The sequence below is a fragment of the Sparus aurata genome, chromosome 1 (assembly GCF_900880675.1).
Source record: "Sparus aurata chromosome 1, fSpaAur1.1, whole genome shotgun sequence".
In the NCBI taxonomy this organism is placed as follows: Eukaryota; Metazoa; Chordata; class Actinopteri; order Spariformes; family Sparidae; genus Sparus; species Sparus aurata.
Genome location: NC_044187.1, coordinates 13,450,436 through 13,470,778, shown reverse-complemented (window position 1 = coordinate 13,470,778; position 20,343 = coordinate 13,450,436). Strand labels below are relative to the sequence as shown.

The window sequence follows — 20,343 nt, the reverse complement described above, 5'->3', positions numbered from 1 at the left end:
TATTATGTTATGTTATTATGAAGGTTAAAGCGAATAACTAAATCTCCCAGCTGGCATCAGCCTGTATTCACTGCCATCAACAGACAGGATAAAAGGCAGAATCTAAATAGGAGCCTTTGGACTATTTTCAAACAAACTGCTCTCTCTTTCCTTTCAAGGAATGCTGAAGAAACATAAGAAGTAAATTAAAACATATCTGTTCCCATTTGCAATTAGAAACATGCCTCTTCTGGACTGACTGAAGAAGTCCGTGTGCATATTTTGACAAGAAAACAACCCTAAAAAAGACATGCGAGCACTTTCATTCACAAAGTTAAACGAGGGCAGCTGAAGAGAAGGGACTGTGCTCTGTTAGCTTCCTACCCAGACAGTCACCAGGGCACAACTCGCTGGCAGTGAGACCGTTATGACTTGCGACACTGTAATCATGGGCAGCACCTTCCATTACATGGCCTGGCTGACAGGGTCGGGCCGGCGCGAGTGCCTGCTCTGCCCGAGGAGACAGCTTGGTGAAGACGAAATGATAATGGCTGGCATTAATCGAGTCAATTACACTGAGTCGTGTCTCCCGTAATTCATCAACGGTTCAAATAAATAACTATGGATGTGTGTTGGAGTTTTTGGAGGAAATGGGTTGCTAGGGGAATGACTAGGGAGTGGAAAGAACCATAATCATCTCTAAAATCACATAATGGAGGAAAATTGAGACGTTCAGAGACAAAGCTTTTGGAACGCACGCATTTTAATAACATTACTGAATCTCTTTCAGACAAGAGCATAACACGCAAATGAGCTATCTGTTAAATCTCTAAAACTCGTTAGCACCACCACTGGCTCAAGTTTTTGCTGTGCTGATTCTACAAATAATAAGCATGGGAAACGAGGGGAAGAGTTTCACAATGCCGGTGGTGTTGTAACAGTGTCAGCCTTATCTAAATGCTGTGGTTGTTGTCAGACGATGCCTCGGCTCCCCCTCCTCCTCTCCCTCGCTGGGTTGAGAGGGTTAACCAGTGTAATAGGCTGGAGAATGGAGGCTCATTACAAGATATCAGCCCTATGTTTATCAATTAGAGTGACAGAGAGAGGTCTAGCGGCGGTGCCGTGCCACAGCGAGCCTTCAACGAGCCAACTGACAAAACCAGGGTCTCGAGGTTCTGTCGGGGAACAGGGGGAAGAAACAAAACCAGCAGAGATGTTATTAAAGTGTTTGATTTGCAATGTCTTGACACTGGTGGCACATCAGGGCTGCACACTCTCCAAGGCTGGGCTATCGCTCTGCGAGAATCTCCAATTTCTCACATCCGTCGACAAGCGCTCCCAGAGGGTTTCATTTACAAACGGGCAGAGAAACTGTCCAGAGGAAGGCGAGACATCAGACTTGTCCTTGTCTAGTATCAAAGAATGCAAATACACTACAAATAAATTCCTCCTGGAACACAATGGAGGTCTAGGGAGACAAGAGGATGAAATGAGAAAAAGGAGGATGGGGGTCGCTAAACAAAAGTAGATGCTGAACCAGTCCACCAATTGGTTTCAAAGAGATTCTCTTGCACTTGATCTCTTGCCCTCGAGTTTTCAAATTGCAACATAAAATGTCACCAGGGGAATTCAGACAATGGGCTAGGGAAGAAACGAGTGAAGGGAAGAGGAGGGGGAGAAAAATGAGGGCTTAAAAGTACAATGGCGAACAAAAGTCACCAAATGACAATGCCTGACAGCCACTTCAATTCTGAAATGATGCCCCTGTCATGCCGTGCTCCCAAGTATTGATTTTTTTCCCCCCTCCTCTCTTGGAGCACAGACGGAAAAAAAATAATCTAATCCAGTTGAAACAGATCCCTGCTGCTGGCACCGGCCCATTGCTAGCGGCCATCAAGGTTAACGCAGGCGCAACACTTATCAAAGTATCTCTCTCCTCCTCCTCCTCCTTCCCCCTCCTCCCTCCTGCTCCTCCCCTCACACTGTCTGTGGCTGATCTTTAATGGACTGGTCACTCTGCTCAGCTGGCAGCCTCTTCATCTCTCCTACCCAGGAACCTCTTTTCTCTGCAAAACCGCATCCTCCTCCCGCCGCATCACACTCCAGCTCAGCTTCAAGGTCATGCCACAAGAAAAATCATACGTGTTAAACTGTCGTCTGGAGGTGAAAAATAGTCAAATGAAGGAAGGACGCGACCAGATGAAAAATACGCGTCCCCTGGATTGACCGTTGTCTGAGATCATGAATACAGGGTAGTGACACCATGTTCAGGTTTTGGGAAATGCCACATAACACAACACACTGAAGTCTATTCTGAATTATGGGCTTAACACCAGTTGCTCATGGGAAAAACAAAATAAAATAACAAAAGACAATATTATCCTTCTCTATAAAGAGACTGTATCAAAAGGAAACTGTTGGGTAAAGTCATTTTTCGAGGTTAGCTGGTCACACATAATGATGGCAGCTGCAGAGGAGGTGCCTAGGGACTTCATTACACAGAGAAGGGAGTGGGACTGAGACTACTGTTCCAACCACATTCTGCACCAATTCTACACTTCTTCCTCCTGGTGTCGTCAGTGAAACAGTCAAAGACAGTCAAAAGAAAAGTAACTACCAAAAAGGTATCAGAAGCATCACCAAATGATACCACGCTATACATTTCTTATGTTCCATCATTCAATGTAGACCGAACAACTTGAAGCTCAAGGCTTTAAGACAGGGGGGATGGCTGTGGACTACAGAAAGAACTAAACCACCCCTACACCATCCCCAGTCCTCGAACTTAACGGGCACCGTCATCACCCAGGACCTCAGGTGACACAGGAACATCAGCTCCCTCAAAGCCAAAACATGATGTGACTCCTGTGGCAGCTGAGGAACTTCAACCTGCCAAAGGCTGTGATGGTGCACTCTCACTGCCATCATTCAGTCCAACCTCACCTCCTCTATCACCATCTGGCACACTGATGCCTCTGCCAAGGACAAGGGATCAGCTGCAATCTGCCATCCCTCCAGGACCTGTACTTCTCCAGGACCTGAAGGCAAGTGGGTAAGATTTTGGCTGACCCCTCCCACCCACAAGCACAAACTTTTTGAGACATTTCCTTCCGGCAGAAGGCTCCAGTCCATCAAGACTAAAATCAACCCACACTGACATCTCTAGGACTCCATCTCGCTCATATCAAACATGTATATTCAATTATTACAGTGAATGCACATGCTCAGTCAAAATTGTGTACATTCCTGCAAAACTGTAGAGCTCTCCTTAATTTAAATAGTGCCCATATTGTTTTTTTTTTTTTTTACATTATCTGCACCAGTGTCGATTTGTTGTTTGCTCGCTTTGACAGCAGTATTAAACTAATTTCTAATAATGCATGGATCTTGATGAATAAAATCCATCATCTGGGTGGCTGGTATCTATAAATGAGTTTTCGATTCGGACAAAAATTAAAAAAACAGGTCTAGTGGATTTTTTGACATGTGTATGTATATATATATATACATACACACACACATATTGGATTAGGCTTGATTGAATTAAAGGGAACTTTTTGGCCTTGGCAGAGGTATGCTCTCTACTGAGTGCCATTCTAGTCTCAAATGTTATTAATTTTATTTTATCCATTTATGCTTCTCAACTTGCACTGCTTGCTTTCATCTTGATTTATATTTTTTCATACCATGTTTTTTGTTAAGCACCAAAAGACCGAGGCAAATCCCTTGCATGTGAGAATCTACTTGGCAATAAACATAATTCTGATTCAGTCTCGAAGAGTTCTTTCCTACCACTAGATGATATTTCTTGCTCTAGTTTGCTGACATCCTGGTGGTTTGTGCAACAATGCTATAACAGATATAGACATGTTCCTTGTTTTTTTCCTCTCTCATTCTCTTGACAGCAGTTTTGCACATAATGAGGTGTCCGGGCATCCAGCCCTGCTGACATACTACATTACAGTTGCGACAACTACATGACAGCAAGCTACAGTTGGTGGCAGCTATCACTCCGTGTGCTGCGAACGATGTGGTGTAAATAGCCTTTGGGAGTTGTGGTTCTCTGGCTCTTCCTGTGTTTGTAACCTTTGTACAGCAGATTGCTTCTGTTTTTACAATAAAAGTAATTCTCTTGAAGAGTTTTTTGTGGAGTAATTTAACTGATCTGCCTGCTGTTTAGATTTCAATCTGGATGTTTTGTAATATCTTAAATTAGGTAATCTCTTGACATAACTTAAACTATTACAGTACAATCAAGCCAAAGCTCTCTCTGTGATACTGAGCTCTGTGTTGCCCAAGTTTCCAGAGACTGGTGCTATGATAATAGAACATAATGAGCATCAGCTCAATGTTAATGTCATTAACGTGAGGAGAAGGACCGGATCGTTTTACAAGCTCAGCAGAGGGGAGACAATGACGCCAAGCGCTAATTAGCTGCTATCGTCTGGCTTTCACAGGATCTCTCAGACAGTCAATTCAATTACTCCATATAACAGGAGGGGATGAATCAAGGGGGTATATATATATAAAAAAAAGAAAAAGATTGAGCAGAAGGAATGAGTAAGAAAGAATGGGAATGACTTGGGTCTTGCTCACTCTTCCCTATCTGGACCTTCTTATCTGCCCTTGTGCCCCTGAGCCCACCACATTTCATCCCTAATGAACAACCCCATAAAAAGAGGGAGTTCGATTTCTCCCTCTTCCTTTCTATCTCTCGGGCTCCATCTCCTTCCGTCTCCTCTGGAAGATATCAGAGTCTATCACTTGCTGTGCCGGGCAGCAGCATCCGATCTGCAGATCTCCTTCACATTAAGGATCCTCTTAGATAGAGAACCCTAAAAGGTAATTGGATTTCTCCCTAGTTATCTTCATCTGTTTCACCCTAAGCCCACTGTAATAACTTACTCTCAGGGCCAAAGATAACTCAATTCTGTCCCGCAGAGAGCTAGTGAGGGTGTGAGGGAGAAGGAGAGAGAGACAGCGAGACAGAGAAAGCATATGTTATGTCTCTGAGGCAAAGGGGTATCTAAATTCTCTATCACTGCCTTCACAAGGATATGAAGTCTGACAAGGAGCAAACATAAATTTGCTTTTATGTGCTGAATTATTCCCCTTCCTGGGAATTCGCTGCTGGAGATTAACTACAACAGCAGCTATTTAATGCAGAATAGCATTGTGCGGAAGGATGCAGTTGATGCTGTGTGATTCAGAAAACCTTCTCTCTTCCAGTCGAACACAATGACATCCTAAATGAGTCATTTTAGACGCCTATTTTCAGCTTTATTTCTCACAAAACAATAACCCAACCCAGACTGTCACCGCAACACAATACAGAGGAACAACACTTAAAAAAAAAAAAAAAAAACTAGGACATAGCTGAAAATTATTTCAAAACCCTGCACCCCCGCCCTCAGGGGGGATGTTTCATTGGCCTGTTATTTTTATTGTGGCAGTGCAAAATGAAACCGTTGGCTCCAGCAGGCTCAAGCAGAGCTTGTATGGAGGCAAAAATCAATACAGCAATATCAGAGCAAGACTTATCAGGGGTTCACTCCTTCTCAGAGGTCACTGAGGAGCAACTGCATTTAAGTGGGGAATTCAATTGTGAAACATAGTTTGGGACGAGCTGTGGTGGGTATCTGATTAAGGGAGATTGCAAAGGCAGAGCAAGTTTCAAATAGAAAGCTATAACTTTCTATTAGTTGTATTTGTGCAGCCAATTGAGTGACAGTCTATGAAACTAATAACGCTGCTTCATTTGGAAATGTTACAAACTGAACCTATTTCACTGCATACAGTATTGTACTAATAAAGGCGCACAATGACATATATAACACAAATGACTGTAGAGAACAGGGTTGATAAGAAGAGCTAAGAAAACAGATGAGGTCTCTTCCTCTGCTGTCGTTTGCACTCTTTTACCAAAAGATCCATGCATCATTCCCTGAGAAATTAACACAAATGTTGCAGAAATGTTTTCTTACTTTTTTTTTCACATTGCATGATGGGGCATTTGCATCAGTAGTTTTTTGTGCAATTCTGCGGGCAAACCAACCAACCAACTAACGTACAGGCCAAAACATAATCTCCTTAGCAGAAGGTGAAAATAGGACTTGAATTATTTTAGTTAAATAGCTAATGTGCAATTCTTGTTGCCGAGACATGAGGTACATACACTAACCCAATTTGCTTCCAGTGTCTCTGCCATCGGTGTGTGAGTGTGCATGAAAGCTTATCGCTCATCTGAGTGGTAATATGCTAAATGATTACAGTTAATCTAGATTTTCCATAAGAGTATAAAGGTTTCGTTCTTAAGTAACCTTTGTAGAGAAGATTCAGCTAGAGCAAACAAACTGGATTTAAAAAATAAAAAATCTAAACAATGAATACAATTTGGAGAGCTTGGGACAATCACTCTGTTACCTGCAATGCCAAATGTCTGAATGCTAAGAGTGGAATGAGGGACTCATACCTGGGATTGTGTGTAACCATGTCCCAATCCCTTCTCCATTTCTCGGAGAGTGTTTGGCCTGCAGCCACAGCAAGAGGCCGCGGCAGAGCAGGATCATTCGAGGCTGTTGTGTGCGAACTGGCTGCCAAGTCTGTCTGTCTGCCAGTCAGGCAACATACTGAGCCATTTTTACTTGTGTCAGATGAAGACAGCTGTATAACCCCGACATACTGTTAACTTCTGCAAGAGCACAAATACTGTACTCCGTTTCTTGAAGCGGGTATGCAGGAGAATAAAAACGTCTAGTAGAACTAAATCGTACTCCAACAGTCTGTGTTGATAATGATAAGGACAGATCATGTCAGATAATGCTGTGTAGATGACTGACACTGGCTTCACAAGAACAAGATGACAATTACGCAGAAAAGCAGCCCATCCAAGACAGAGAGCAAAACATAGCAATCACTGACAAAACTTTGATGTGCAAGAGTTGTGCCTCCAACCCTCTGATTGACTTTCAGCACTCTTCAGGGATTTCACTTTACCCGAATGTAACAGAGACCCTTCCTTGAACCTTAAAAAAAGCATCACATTTTTACTGCAAAGTGGGGGCCGAGGCTCGGGGGTGGAGGTGGTGGGTTTACACACAGTCGGCCCTTCAGGCCAGCACCTCTCAGGTCTGTCTGCAGCTTTTAGTGCTGGCAGGTTCCTGAGAAATGAGGGAGAGAAGGAGGGAGGGATGTAAGAGAGGGGAGAATGCCATATCCCTGTCACTGGCAAAATACACCCCCAGCGGGAGTATAATGGACAGGATCTCAGCAGGACAGGAAATGATTTTGGTGAGATCTAGAAAGCAGAGAGGGGGGAGTTCAGCAGAGTTGGACTGGGAAAGGGGCAACGAAGGGTGCCCATGGGTCAGGATAGAGTTGGCCCGGCAGCTATACGTGAATGGCAACATTTGTGCTGAGAGCTGGTAGGAAGAGGAGGGGGAGAAGTTATGTTTCAGGGGCAGGGCAGCAGTTAGACGGAGAGGCACGGGGATAAATTAACACTACACAATGTTTGGTTAGTGATATATGCCAAGCGTGATCTCCAACCTCAAACTACTTCAGTGAGTCCATGTGTTTTTTGTGTGTGTGTTCACGATTAGCACGGGGTTATGTTTGAAAAGTAAACATTTATCCTCTAGGTTTGCTGTGACGGATCGCAAAGCTTGACGGACAAGTTAAAAGTAGTCATTGGATCAGCTCCTCTGTGCCCTCACTGACTGGAATATCAACTATTCAACATTTCCATCAAAGGAGTCAAAGGAGCGATGGACCCAAGTCTACAAACAGACCTGATTGTCCAAACTTAGCAAGCATTGACTCCCAGTGGATCTCACAGGAGAAACATTTAACGGATAGGTTATGCTTGATGAACATTTTCTTATCCACAAAAAGCCTGCACTGGAATACTTCACTGATCGTATTATCTTTGCTCATTCTTCTGAGGCTAGCACCTGTCAGAAGAACCTGCACCTGGGAAGAGGAGCTCAGGCATAAAATAGCTAAATCCCACCAAAAGAAAGGGTTAACAACTGCTAGCTAGGGTTAAGGCTCATTTATGCTCAACGTTAAATATGCACATGGATACAGACAAAAAGCTTCGTCTGCGTTCATTCCCTACATATTTCTGCACGTTTTCTGAAAGCTAACGGATACGGACCAACAGAGCAGTACTACTTTTTGATGTTACTCCCTCTGGGCACAGAGACTACAGAACAGCTGGGAGGCGATTGTTCGGTGGCGAAAGAAAAGTGGAGGTCCACGGAGGCCTATTTGATTTTAAATGGCGCCATCTACTCCTTAACATTGATGCCACTGTGAATGATGCAGAAAGGTCTGTTGGCAGTGACGCTTATATTGTTTGAAAAGGACCCAATAAATGAGCCTTTAGGATTACCTGCCATTTTCAGCAAATAGTTTGCCATTTTTGGAGGTTCTTGTTGTTCGCCATAGAGAAGGCGATTTTAAAAACACTAAGAAGCAAAGAGCAAAAACAGAGGAGTATGCCAACTGGAATAGCTGGCAAATTTTAGGCTCATATCCACAGCCTATATCCAGTAAGTCAAACAAGGTTGACAACAGCATTACTGTCCAATTGAAAAATCATTTTTTATGCAATCTCATAACCTGGTCTGCAGTTGACACCAGTGTTAAAAGTTACACATTTCAGCCTTAAGTTGCAGGGCATCGTTTCTGTTTGCATCTTTAGGCTGCAATCAATCAACTGTAAAACAATGTATATATATGGATCGACTTTAATGTTTTCCTACATCTAAAGTTAAGTCAATGGTCATTTTGTTCTCATGCTCGTGTGTCTGTGCCAGAACTGTGCCGCGTCTTACCTCAAACTCTGCATGTTTATGGATGTCTTCAGCCCTCTGTCGGCTCAGGATAAATTCAGCTTCATTAGCGACGCGAACCAGGTGGTCCTTCATGGTGTGACTCAGCAGCCTGAGGAGAGTGCAGATGGACATCAGCTCACTGGAAAACTGCATACATGTATTTACAATCATTATTCAAACTTTTTATACGAAGGCATGTGGATGTCAATTTAACTTCAGTCATAGTTGGGGAAAATGTCAGACAGATGTTTAGCAATATCATAAAATCTTGAGCTTTGGCGTATTTAAAACATCTGTTCAGCCGTGTGATATCTGGTAACCTGGGGAAGGAACAGCCATGTAATATCCATAAAATGCTGAGAAGGAGCCGTGCAAAATAAGCAGAAAATCTAATTTGGAAAACCAAACCGAACCAGATAGACCCTCTAACTGGGGTGCAGGTGCTAATTGATTTGTTAATGATATGCATCTGACAGGAGGGAGGATCTCTGCCCATGTTGTTACATATGTAGTCTCCCTCCCACTTCTTATCAGTGTTGATGAAACATGCATGTTATGTGTGTGCCCGTATGTGTGTGCAGGTCAGAGAAACCTCTCTACAGCCCTAAAGGTCAGGACTGTGCAAAGTGGAACAATAACAGACTAGGGGCCAGAGAGGAGGGATGGGGCAGACTGGGACTGACTGTGGGGTGGAGGGGGGTTTAGGGGCCAGGGGATGACTGTAACCTAAGCCTGCTGTTTCAGCACAGGGCAGCAGGGGAGCGGAGGTACTGGGGCCTCTGTAGCCTATATGGCCCTGTCGAGGCCCCGCTATCAATAACCGAGCCACTGCCCTTCTTTATGGAGCTCTGCGCTTAAGACTGTACATATGGACAAAAAAGACTCATGGTATTTTTAAGAGCACCTTTACATGCATTCAAATCCTCTCTTAAGACGCTGTGGGAAAAGGTGAATAAATATAGACTATATTATACTATATTATATATTATAAAGACTATGAAATATTATAACAACTTTTTAAGACCTTTTAATTGCTATATGAATGTCTTTTAATACCAGTTGTGTCATGAATCACATTATGTTTGTCCATTTAAAAGATCCTTTTGCAAGGCAAGAAAGTTGCACTTTGTTTTAAAGATACTAAAATACAATTTAATTGTGCTCTGTGAATGACATCGCCTCGCCCAACATATGTCAGCAACACAAACATGGCCATCCCCTCGGCACAGAAAAAGCATTAAAAAGGAAGAAAATCTTAATAAATTTGGCCATACTGACAGCTACAATTATGTGAAAAGAGAGTTGGTCAGTACTGTGAACTAGTTAATATACAGGAGCGGCTCTACAAGGTTCCAGTTATGGGAGTTTTCTCTCTTGTCTGTGTAGTCTTTCTAGTAACCTATTTTCACAGTCTTGAATTTCATCAGTTAAATGAAAAACTGCAATTTTCTTGTGTTCAAAAATGATCTTTTGAATTGACAAACATATGTTTAGTTCATTCAAATTCAAAATTCAAAACAAGATCAAAAAAATGATTTGTCTCTCGCCATTAACTACCAAACATATTTCTTTTGAAATAAGGTCCCATGGTGATGATCCCTTTGTAACAACATGGCACAAAACTTCTGAACATATCCAGAGTTAATTAATTGGTTTACTGTGTCCTGGATCCAAAGAAGCAATAGTAAATGGATGGACGGACTAACCGGCAAAATACTATCCAATTTAAGATTTTGCTTTAAATAACTTCAGCTGCCCAGGACACGATGAGCTTCCTAGCTACCGTGGCTAAATGTAGAGACAGATCACACAAACAAAGATGGACGCCTCTTGCATGCACAATCCACTGTGATTTATATGTGTATAAAAGGCAGAGTACAGTTGCTGCCTAAGGCAAGTAAAAATATTTTAGACCATTATTAATACAATTTAAGACTATTAAATACCTTCAAATGCCTTTTTTTAATGAGTGCTCATTACTTGGCGTTTACAAAACACATTCACGATGGACTGCTTGTTTATAGTATAAAATCTGGATTTAATCAAATAAACGATCGCTAGTTAGACTGGTAGGAAATTTGACATTCAACAGATCATGTTGTAATCATTTTTAAATGACTGTTTAATTCCCACAGAGAGACAAACCAGACTCGAGTTTGCATACCCATGTATGACCCCGACTGAAGTCATGGTTCTGTAAGATCAAACCATTTAAAGTGGATTACAACTATCATCCCCAAAGAACTCAACGGACTCGCTAGCTAATTAGTCTCATTAGCATTACTGTGGATTAGCTCATGCATATTCTTTAAACTGAGGATCAATAATGGAAAATGTAGCCCTCTAAATTTGAAATTGATGAAAGTTCCAGGACTAAGAGGATCTGATGTGGAGAGCGTCTCATTAGGAAGAGATGGGGAGGCTCATATGTCGGGATAATTGAAAAACAGACACAAAACAAAAGACAGCAGGAGACAGAGGAGATGATTACAGGCAGATAAAGGCTCAGCCAGAAAGGCATGAACTGACAGAGGGACAGCAGGAAATCTAGAGCGATTTCCCAAGTGTCACAGAGGAACCAGCGATCACAGGCCCTGTCACCTTCTACCTAACCTCTCCCCTTTCCCCAAATCCCTCCGGGATGGTCAGGTATTGAATGGAGCCTTGAACTCAAGGATCTTCCATCCTCACTCTCCCAAGCCGCCCCCCGCCCCTCCGATTATTGATTGTTGGCCACAATCTTAAATAGCCACCCCATCACAAGGGCCTTGGGGATCTGCTGTGCCTGAGAGACTGTGACGTGATCCAGGAATGGTGAAATTGGAAAGTGGCTGGAAAGATAATGAAGAAGTGCTGCTGCAAGGAGAAAGGACGGCGTTTAGCAGGTCAGAGTTACCCACCTGCCTTCGTTGACCAACTCGATAAAGGCGAGACCTGCATTCTTCTGGATGGAGTTCTGCCATTCCTGCAATTGAAAAAACACACGATATCCATGACTGCACTGAGACAGCTTCACACTCTCTTATCACACAGAATTATAAGTTAGGAATTAAGGCTGTTACATTTGCACATCTGGTCCAAAACCTTTTAATTTTTGAAATACGCTGGACAGTGTTTATGATCAGATGATTAGCAACTTGAGGCGAGGGCTGCACAATTATTTGCAACATAATAAAAAATCTCAATAATCTCAATACTATTCAATCTACAAATGCTTCTCATACCAAAATTCTTCTCCCTTGCATTCATATTCACAGTAAAGACGAAACAAGTATTTCAAGTTTACAATTATATAAAATCAGCTCCAGTGAAATTCTTTATGAACTCTAAACTATTCATAAATGGACCCTGTAGAAAAGCACTCTCGTGTACACTTTCCTTTCACTACGAGACCCTACTACGAAATGAAACATCATAAAACGGTACACTGACTGCTTTGGTCAGCACGAGCTACATAATCAGCTGGCAAACTCGTGGAGAGGAGTGAAAGAGCTGTGTTGAGAGTACATTTATCACAAGTAAATACACAAATTTCCTCCTCTTTGACTAGCGTTATGGTTCAAGGTGTCAGTCTAAACAATCCAGCCGCAGCCGCGTGTGACTTTAAATCCTCGACTTCGAAGGGACAACGAGAGAAGGGAAACTCAGCGGCCATCGTCTCTCATGTTCTGTTCAATATTTCAACACCTCCAACACAACCGTCAAAAGAATAATAAAGCAACAAGGTCATGGGGCCTGTCTGAACCTCACAGCGCTTTTTCCCCTTCTTCCTCTCAGGGGAGATGGAGAAATATGCGCGAAAAACCTCAGGTTGGAGACGTAAAGTACCGAACTACTCTTTAAAAAAATCATTAATCACGGCTTGAAGTCACAATTACATTCCACATTATTCAGCTTTTATTAAAATGTGTCATTTTGTTGATAAATGTGCGATAGTTATTTCAAGAGAGGTGATATTAACCATGTTATACGTTTTACTCAACCTTTTAGAAAATTCTCATTTTAACAAGCTGATTTTATCAAGTTAACGTTCTAACTGAGTTGCGAAACAGCTAAAAAGGTGAAAGACATGCATCGCGTATCCATGCATGTGTATCCGAGCGTAAGCGTTTTAACTCTGCTGTCAACGTCTGTCGAGCTGATAGAGGAAACTGTGTGTTTATGTAGCGACTGGCCTCTCAGTAAACCTATAGAGCCCACAGGGACGAGGATATCAGCACTACGACAAGGAAGGAAAAGATCAATTTACAAGAACTTCTTATACACATCTAAACGTATTTGTATATACGTGAGGAATTTCAAACCCGTGAAGTTTTTTACCTTTTCAGCACGACAAATGTACAACCATCAGAACCAATCATGCGCCAAGCCAAGAGAAACCATTCTTCTGAAACCGCCTGCGCACTGTCACTCTGTAACCAACTTTCACGTCATAGAGACAACAACCTAACACTTAACCTCCATTCATAGCTGCTTTTTGTCCTGAAGGACCATATTGGCATTGACCGTGTTTACAATACATTCCAAATAAAGAGGGCACAGAGGGAATAAAAGTCCGGGCTTGGGAGTGGAAACAGCGTTTTGGAGTTGAGTACTGGCAGAGGGTTTTTGCGGCTCAGGCTCGCTCTAGAGGAAATGTGTGAGAGTAGCCTTGGGGCCCTCTAGTTTAAGCATGGACTGTAGTTGAAGGACATTAAACATGAGTGTTAGCCTGTGGCTGTGGGGTTATTCCAGAGCGGGCCAGTCTGTGCGAGCTGGATTTCAAATAAACACCACAGGAAGTGAGGCCGTAAATAGAGCCGTACTCTCTCGAGAACCAGGAAACCAGTGACATTAAATTTCCTCCGTGTGATTTCTCTAAAAAATACTTGGGAATTTGCAGCAGGAGCGTTTAAAACTAAAAGCTTCTTCAGCAGAAATAAAAGGATTATCGCAAAACTGCAGCTCGAAAGGGCTTCGGCTCTAAATTAGGTTTGATGAACAGCCTGGAGGCCATTGGCGTTTTGGTGGACGTAGACAAAGGTGATAGCAAGACTAATGGTGTCATTACGGGCTAAGAAATGGCTCTTCTAGTTGAATTAAAAAAGCAATGACCCTGATCTGAGGGACATCTCCCGGCGACAAAAAGGAAACGGGGACAGGTCAGTGATAGAATATTGGATTTTGGCTGCCCTGGTCAGCGGTGTCACAGCTTTTATGACCGCAATAGGGGCCATGACCACAGCACTCCTGATGAGTAGATACAAGAGGCCATTTGTGACCCCTCACCTTTAACCTGACCTCCTAACAGACGATAGTAGGGTGAGAGAAGGCTGCTCCTTGATCCTGATCGGAAATTTTTGCCAATGTTTAAGCTAGCAGGGGCTACGTTTGGCTACTTTTTTTTTGCGTGTATGAATGAAAGTTTGAATCTACTCAAGGAAATGCCTGTCTCAATCTGAAGTCAATAAGACAGCTCTGTTTGGTCTGCGCGTTCCATGATGATGGCATTGAGGCTAAACACACATGCCATGCACTTCCGTCATTACAGCTGATTATCCATAATCAACATCTAAATATACCACTACCACTGGTGAGAAAACACAGACCTCCTGAGCAAAATCGCCTTTCAAACGTCAGGCTCGCCACAACACAAGGAAAACATTTTCCAACACCGAAAAAAGAAACGTCTCGGCTCGCCCGAAATAATAAATAAGTCAGTAGCGCTTTTCAGTGGCATCACTCATAATCACAAGTATTTGTTGATTTGAAAAAGGCTATGGGAATACAACGTTAGATGAGACGACAAAAGCATAAATCCTCGTGTCAGACGTGGCAGTGAAGCAGAAGCAAAATTAAAGAGGCTGAGAGCTACTGATTTTTTTTTTATGTTTTTGAACAGTATCACAGTTTGATTACAGGACGACCAAGACAGCAAAAAGACAAAGCAGATGGAAATAAAATGCACATGTTTTAAACATCTTAAATGAATTTGAATATTTCTGTCACTGTGCTATGTAGTTCCTGCGACATACCAATAACAGCTGGTGGCATATCTTGACACTAAGAATTAAACCTTTGTGTGCTGAAGACCGCAAAAAAACAAGTTTTTTTTTTCTTTTGTAGCTGTGCGATCCAAATGTTTAAAACAGTGCGTTCATATACAATGACCAAGAAAAAAAAAGAGCCCATGTGTGCAGATGAGTAGACAAAACAAAAACACTTTTGCACTGATCATTCAAAATAACAATGATGAGTAACATATTTGATTTTAAAGTTAAAAGTTCAGTATTTTTTTTTTGCTGATTCATGCAGCTTTGTCTGAAAAACGTGTGTGTGTGTGTGTGTGTGTGTGAACAGCTTAACACGAGTGCCTCAACACTCAACAATCCACATGTGTGTTCAGATGGTATCTGCTTAAAGAAAAACAGACACTCGTATTGGTGTTTGCGTGATCAAATTCACAACTGGGGGAATATTTACTGATGTCAAAATATTTACACTGCGGGGTCCCCGACAGCTTTATGGACTCACACTTACATGGCTACACTAACACAGAGTGAAAAAACAGGACGTAAACCCCCCGTACACCAAACAGACAAAACCAAAAACATGTTAGGAGACCAGAGCTGGGCATGAGAAGTATATTTAAGTGGGATACAGTACATTTGAGCCTGCAGCATTTCATCCCCCCGCTTTTTAAAGTTTAGTCAGTTTAATGTCAGTGGATTTCAGTGATGCAGGAGCATGAAAATGTGAAACACTGTGCAGCCCTTTCTGTTCCAAATGAAACAGATGTTCAGCTCTGATTGAGGAATGAAATCATCACCTCATCCAATTTCATCACTAGATTTTTCTTTTGTTGTTATTTCATCATTCTAAAGAGAATTAGACTTTTTTGTTTAATTTACTATAAGAGAGAATGTTGTATAATTTTGCAGCACAAGAAACTGTCATTAAAAACCTTGACCTATATACCTTGACTTTTTCTGAATAATGCTTATGGACAGTTGATCTCTTTTTTTATTCTAGCAAACCTCACCATTGGGTTCAATCATCTCTCTTAGTGAGAGCAGAACAGACATTTTTGTCTCTTGTCTCCGAACTCTCAGTTGATGACAAACTTTCTTTATAAGTTGACTTCTTCCTGCACCTGTTTTGAGAACGGATTGTGTGATCGTAGGGTCGGTAAAAGTGTGTTATTTGTCTTTTGGGAAATTTACACTGAAATAAGCAAAATAAAAAATGTGAATATGAACAAGACATCTAATTTAGAAGACTGTATAACAATGTAATTCATAGTTATTGAATCATTCAGCTGATTCACAGAGATCAATCAAAACACTGTTCTCATAACTGGGATAGAGTTAAGGCTATTTCGTCTTTGATGCTACCAGTCAACAGCATGAAAACATTTCATAGAGCAGAAATGTTTGGATATTATAGCACATATGTTTGACCTTAAAGTGAAACAGACAACTCCCCCCCTTGCGTTTTGGAGTGTTATTATTGTTTGTACTCCTGCTGCAAAGACAACTGTCTTTATTCTATAGTCTTTACATACATACATACATACATACATACATACATACATAACAGTTTCACTTGCCTCTCAGATCAGATCAGGTGGCTTACTGCCATGATGAATTAACTACCTTGTGTGTGTTGTACTAAGTACGTTAAAAATCGGTGTCCCATTGTTGTGAATGTAACACAGACAGGTGTGGAAAGATGCAGCAGAATCAGACCGTACCAAATCATCTTTAAACACTGAACTCGTTGGACAGCTTTTTGTCAAATCATATAATTTCCTCGAAGTAAATGCTAAAAATTTTCTGCAGCCAAGCGGTCGGCATCCTGCTGGCTAGGAATGCGGGCTGGGATTTAGACCGTTCAAAAAGCTATATTTACAAGAAAGAAAGATCAGAACACAGCACAATTTTTCCCAGATGTATAAATATTTGTGAATTTGCAACATTGTTTTCAGGCCATTTGCTTTATAACTCAAAGATTTTATAATGATAAAAATCTTCAAATGACATGAGAGCAGACATAGAGCTGGAACCAAGACGGACCCAACTGTTAGACTTCAACAGTCATCTCAAAGTGGCCAAAGATACAGTTCACATTGTCAAAATAAACGTATATCTTTATGTAGCTCTCAATTCTCACTTTAGCCTGTGAATGACAATATAGAAATGCTGTACATGCTCAATGTTCTTCTTCTAACTCGATTGAAAATGCAGAATGGTGGAGTGAGGAGAAGATAGCAGGGGGAGAGAAACATAAGAATACGTTCCAAGGTCCTAAAACGTGGGACCTGTCAGACACTGTTAATGTAATGCTTCTTTACCTGTCAGGAGGAGAGGCCTCTGTCAGGGAAATTCATTCATTTGAAACACGATTGTACGTTGTGTATAAATAACCAACCATCCATGCCACTTGAGGCCCTCCAGTCTCGAGCCACTTGAAGCCAGCTTGTAGTAAAAAACCGGCTGGGAGCCAAATTAAAAGCCACTCACTTTTTTTTTTTTTTTGAGGAGTCTCTCGTCTGATTCTCCCCTCTCAGCTAGACTCCACTTCCTGTCAGGAAACCCCACTGACCCCCACCACCTCCGACACAATACACCCCCGCTGCCCCCTCCTCTGGCTGCATAGTTGGCAACGATAGGGAGCCTGCAGAATTAAGTGCCAGTTGGTGTTAGTGTGTTTTCTCTACGTCTCACAGGAGAGTACCTTTTCAAAGAATAAACAGCGTGATATTATCCTCCGAACTACAGAGCGATGGCAGGGACACTGAGCCGCGTGGCACGGCTGTAAAGGGGCACTGGAGCAGAACACGGGGTGAGGGCGAGCAGGGAGGGAGGGGGAAAAATAACACTTTGATTTGCACTGATCTTGAACCTTGTGTGCCTGTTTAACTGCACAGTGGGGTGGGGGTCTGACTGTGAGGAAAATGATGGGGAAAGTATTTTTGTCCCCTGGTTTCATCACATTCCTCGCCACTTCTCTCACCTCTCTCAGCTCCCCGAGTGGTTCTTACAACACGGTCTGCTCTTGATCCATCAAAGCCTCACTTACGGGGGGGAGAAGAAGAAATATGTCTGCTGACAGATATAAATGACTATATAGCAATTCAAACATCAGACTTCTATCCAAAAAAGCAACTTGTGAATACTTACTAAAAACATACAAAAGTAACTGTGACTAAGGTTAAACTTGCTGGTTGTTTTCGGGGCCACTCAGCTTCCAACTGGTTCCCTCGTTTCTCAGATTATGCTATTGATTGTGTGAAGCATGATGAGCGTGCACTCACGACCTGTTCCCTGACTGCAGGGGTCTAAACTTCTATGGCACCGCCACTCTTCCTTCTAACCTGCAGGTCAGAGGGTCAAGGGTCAGGGGCAGCCAAGTGTTTGGGGAAGTCAATGTCTTTCTCCCCACTGACTTAGAGAGAGAGTCGCCCATCTGTTAAACAGGTTAACTTTGATGAGACTGGCTTGGAACATATGATAATGTGTGGATATTGGATTAGCAGGTTAACACTGCTGTTATCAAATCACTATCAAAAGATTACTTGCATCAATGGTCCCCATATATACATATATATATTAACTGCAAAGGCACCACACATGCAGTGGTGTTCCCAGCACTTTTCAATGGCAAGAGAACTACTACATAATAAAATTCATCACTTTTGTACTGGAGTGGAGGCAGATATTTCAGAGACTGAATTATCTCCACCTGGGCATATAAAACAATTTAATCTGCAATGTTATGCACCATTGTAGATGAGTCAAAAAATGCTTGGTGTACTTTTTGTGAACAATTAAAGAACATAATATGGCTATCAATGAGCAGTAGTTTATGTGTAATTAAACTATATTGAATTTCAAAACATTTCTTTGTATCTGTCACGAGGTAAAGACGAGCAGTCTTTCCTATCTAGGCTTGACCATCATGAAAGCAGCGCCCCTCCACCCCACAACTCTCTCCCTTGCTTCCTTCCTTCCACTCCATGTACAAGATGTATTTCTGATAAATGGCAGAAGGATGGATGGGCTGACAGAGGGGCCAGACAATAATGGCTGATCTACAGGACACAAATGCAGCTACTGAGAAGATTTATGGGCCCCCGCTCGTCGTAGACTGTCCAGTAACCGATGAGATGATTTCTCAAAGCTCTGGACGGACGGCAGCGTGTGCGAAGGGAAAGCTCTTTCTCTTGTCCCAGCGCATTATTTATTAATCAGATGTTTTGGGTGAAAGCCACTTCAAGAAATGCACCCAGGAAACAACACGCGGGCCGTAAACATGACACAGACGGGAGCAAACAAGTGTGAGAGGGAGAGTGAAACTGTCGAGGCGAATCAGGGGCAAGAGCATACAAGAACCTCAGTGAACAGCGTGGTTTCACAGGAGAAAAGCTCATGTAATATGCAAGAGCTACTTTGAGGAAGCCAAGACATTCAATGACCTTGAAGTGCTATGATATCTTTATATCATTAACTTTACAAATATCTCTTCTCCAGTTACATGAAATCATCTAATTATCATAACTCAACTGACAGCAAATTAATTTGTAAAAAGTCACAGGTTCCAACTTCTCAAATTTCATAGTTTTCCTGTGTTTTCTAGGGTAGTAAACTGCGTTTTGGACTGTTGGTTGGGCAGGAGAAGCTATCTAAATACATCAATTTGTGCTTTGGGGAAACGGTTTGAGAAATGAACCTGCTGATTAACTGGAAAAAAAGACGTGATTTTTGGCACATAAAACATAGAACATCTTGAATTAAAAACAATTCCAGGTGCAGATACATTCAGTGGCAGCTCTTTCTACCATTTTGATCGGTAGTCTGTTGCAGCTACAGTATTTGATCATTAATCCTCATTTTGTATATTCAGCAGTCCTCCAGGATCAATATACAAGGCAGCATGCCACCCCGACAGTTAATGTCTGATCAAAATGGTCCTTTAATTGGGAGTGCTTTTGTAGTTGTTTAGAAATGGGGCACTATCAAACAGCGGTTTACAATCCCCTCCTCAATGCCAAGCTGATGTGGCCGCCAATGCAACTTTCATGGGATCCCTGATTAAAAACTGCTCTGCAGTCCCTAGCCTCCTGACCCTTCACCCTGGCTCCACTCCATCTCAAAGCTTGGGAAATTAATTAAAATTTCACAGAGATGCTATCGCATTGTATCTCCGATGAAGGTGTGGGGGGGCGGAGGGAGAAAAATCAATCAAAATCATCTCCGTCGACTCCCTCCACCGGTTGGCTTGAAGGCAGGAAGGACTCACAAGATGGCCACTGAGGCACTTCCTGTGAGAGAAGTGAGCGCTTCCTGTGCCGGAGGGCCCGACAAACTTTCCTAAATTATGTCATCAATCATGGCGCTGGCTCACTCTCCTGCCCCACAAGGAGAGCAAACACACAAATAATTATACGATGTAATTTAGCCCAAAGGAAAGTCTGTCCCTGTTTTCCTCTTTCCCCAGTGGAAAGCAGCATATTGCCCCTACCTTTCTCCCCTCCCCTCCCTCT

The 20,343-nt window shown here is 42.3% G+C and overlaps 1 protein-coding gene across 7 annotated transcripts in view; it reads right to left on the bottom strand.

The window, feature by feature from the left end:
- Positions 1–20,343, bottom strand: part of lrba (LPS-responsive vesicle trafficking, beach and anchor containing) — a 194,049-nt gene that overhangs the window by 102,744 nt on the left and 70,962 nt on the right. For all 7 annotated transcript variants that reach the window (XM_030426003.1, XM_030426021.1, XM_030426031.1 and 4 more), the window contains exons 34-35: positions 11,720–11,784; positions 8,820–8,928 (exon numbers count right to left, since the gene is read on the bottom strand). In XM_030426003.1, the coding sequence (XP_030281863.1) occupies positions 8,820–8,928; positions 11,720–11,784 (174 nt within the window). The remainder of the gene's footprint in view (positions 1–8,819; positions 8,929–11,719; positions 11,785–20,343) is intronic.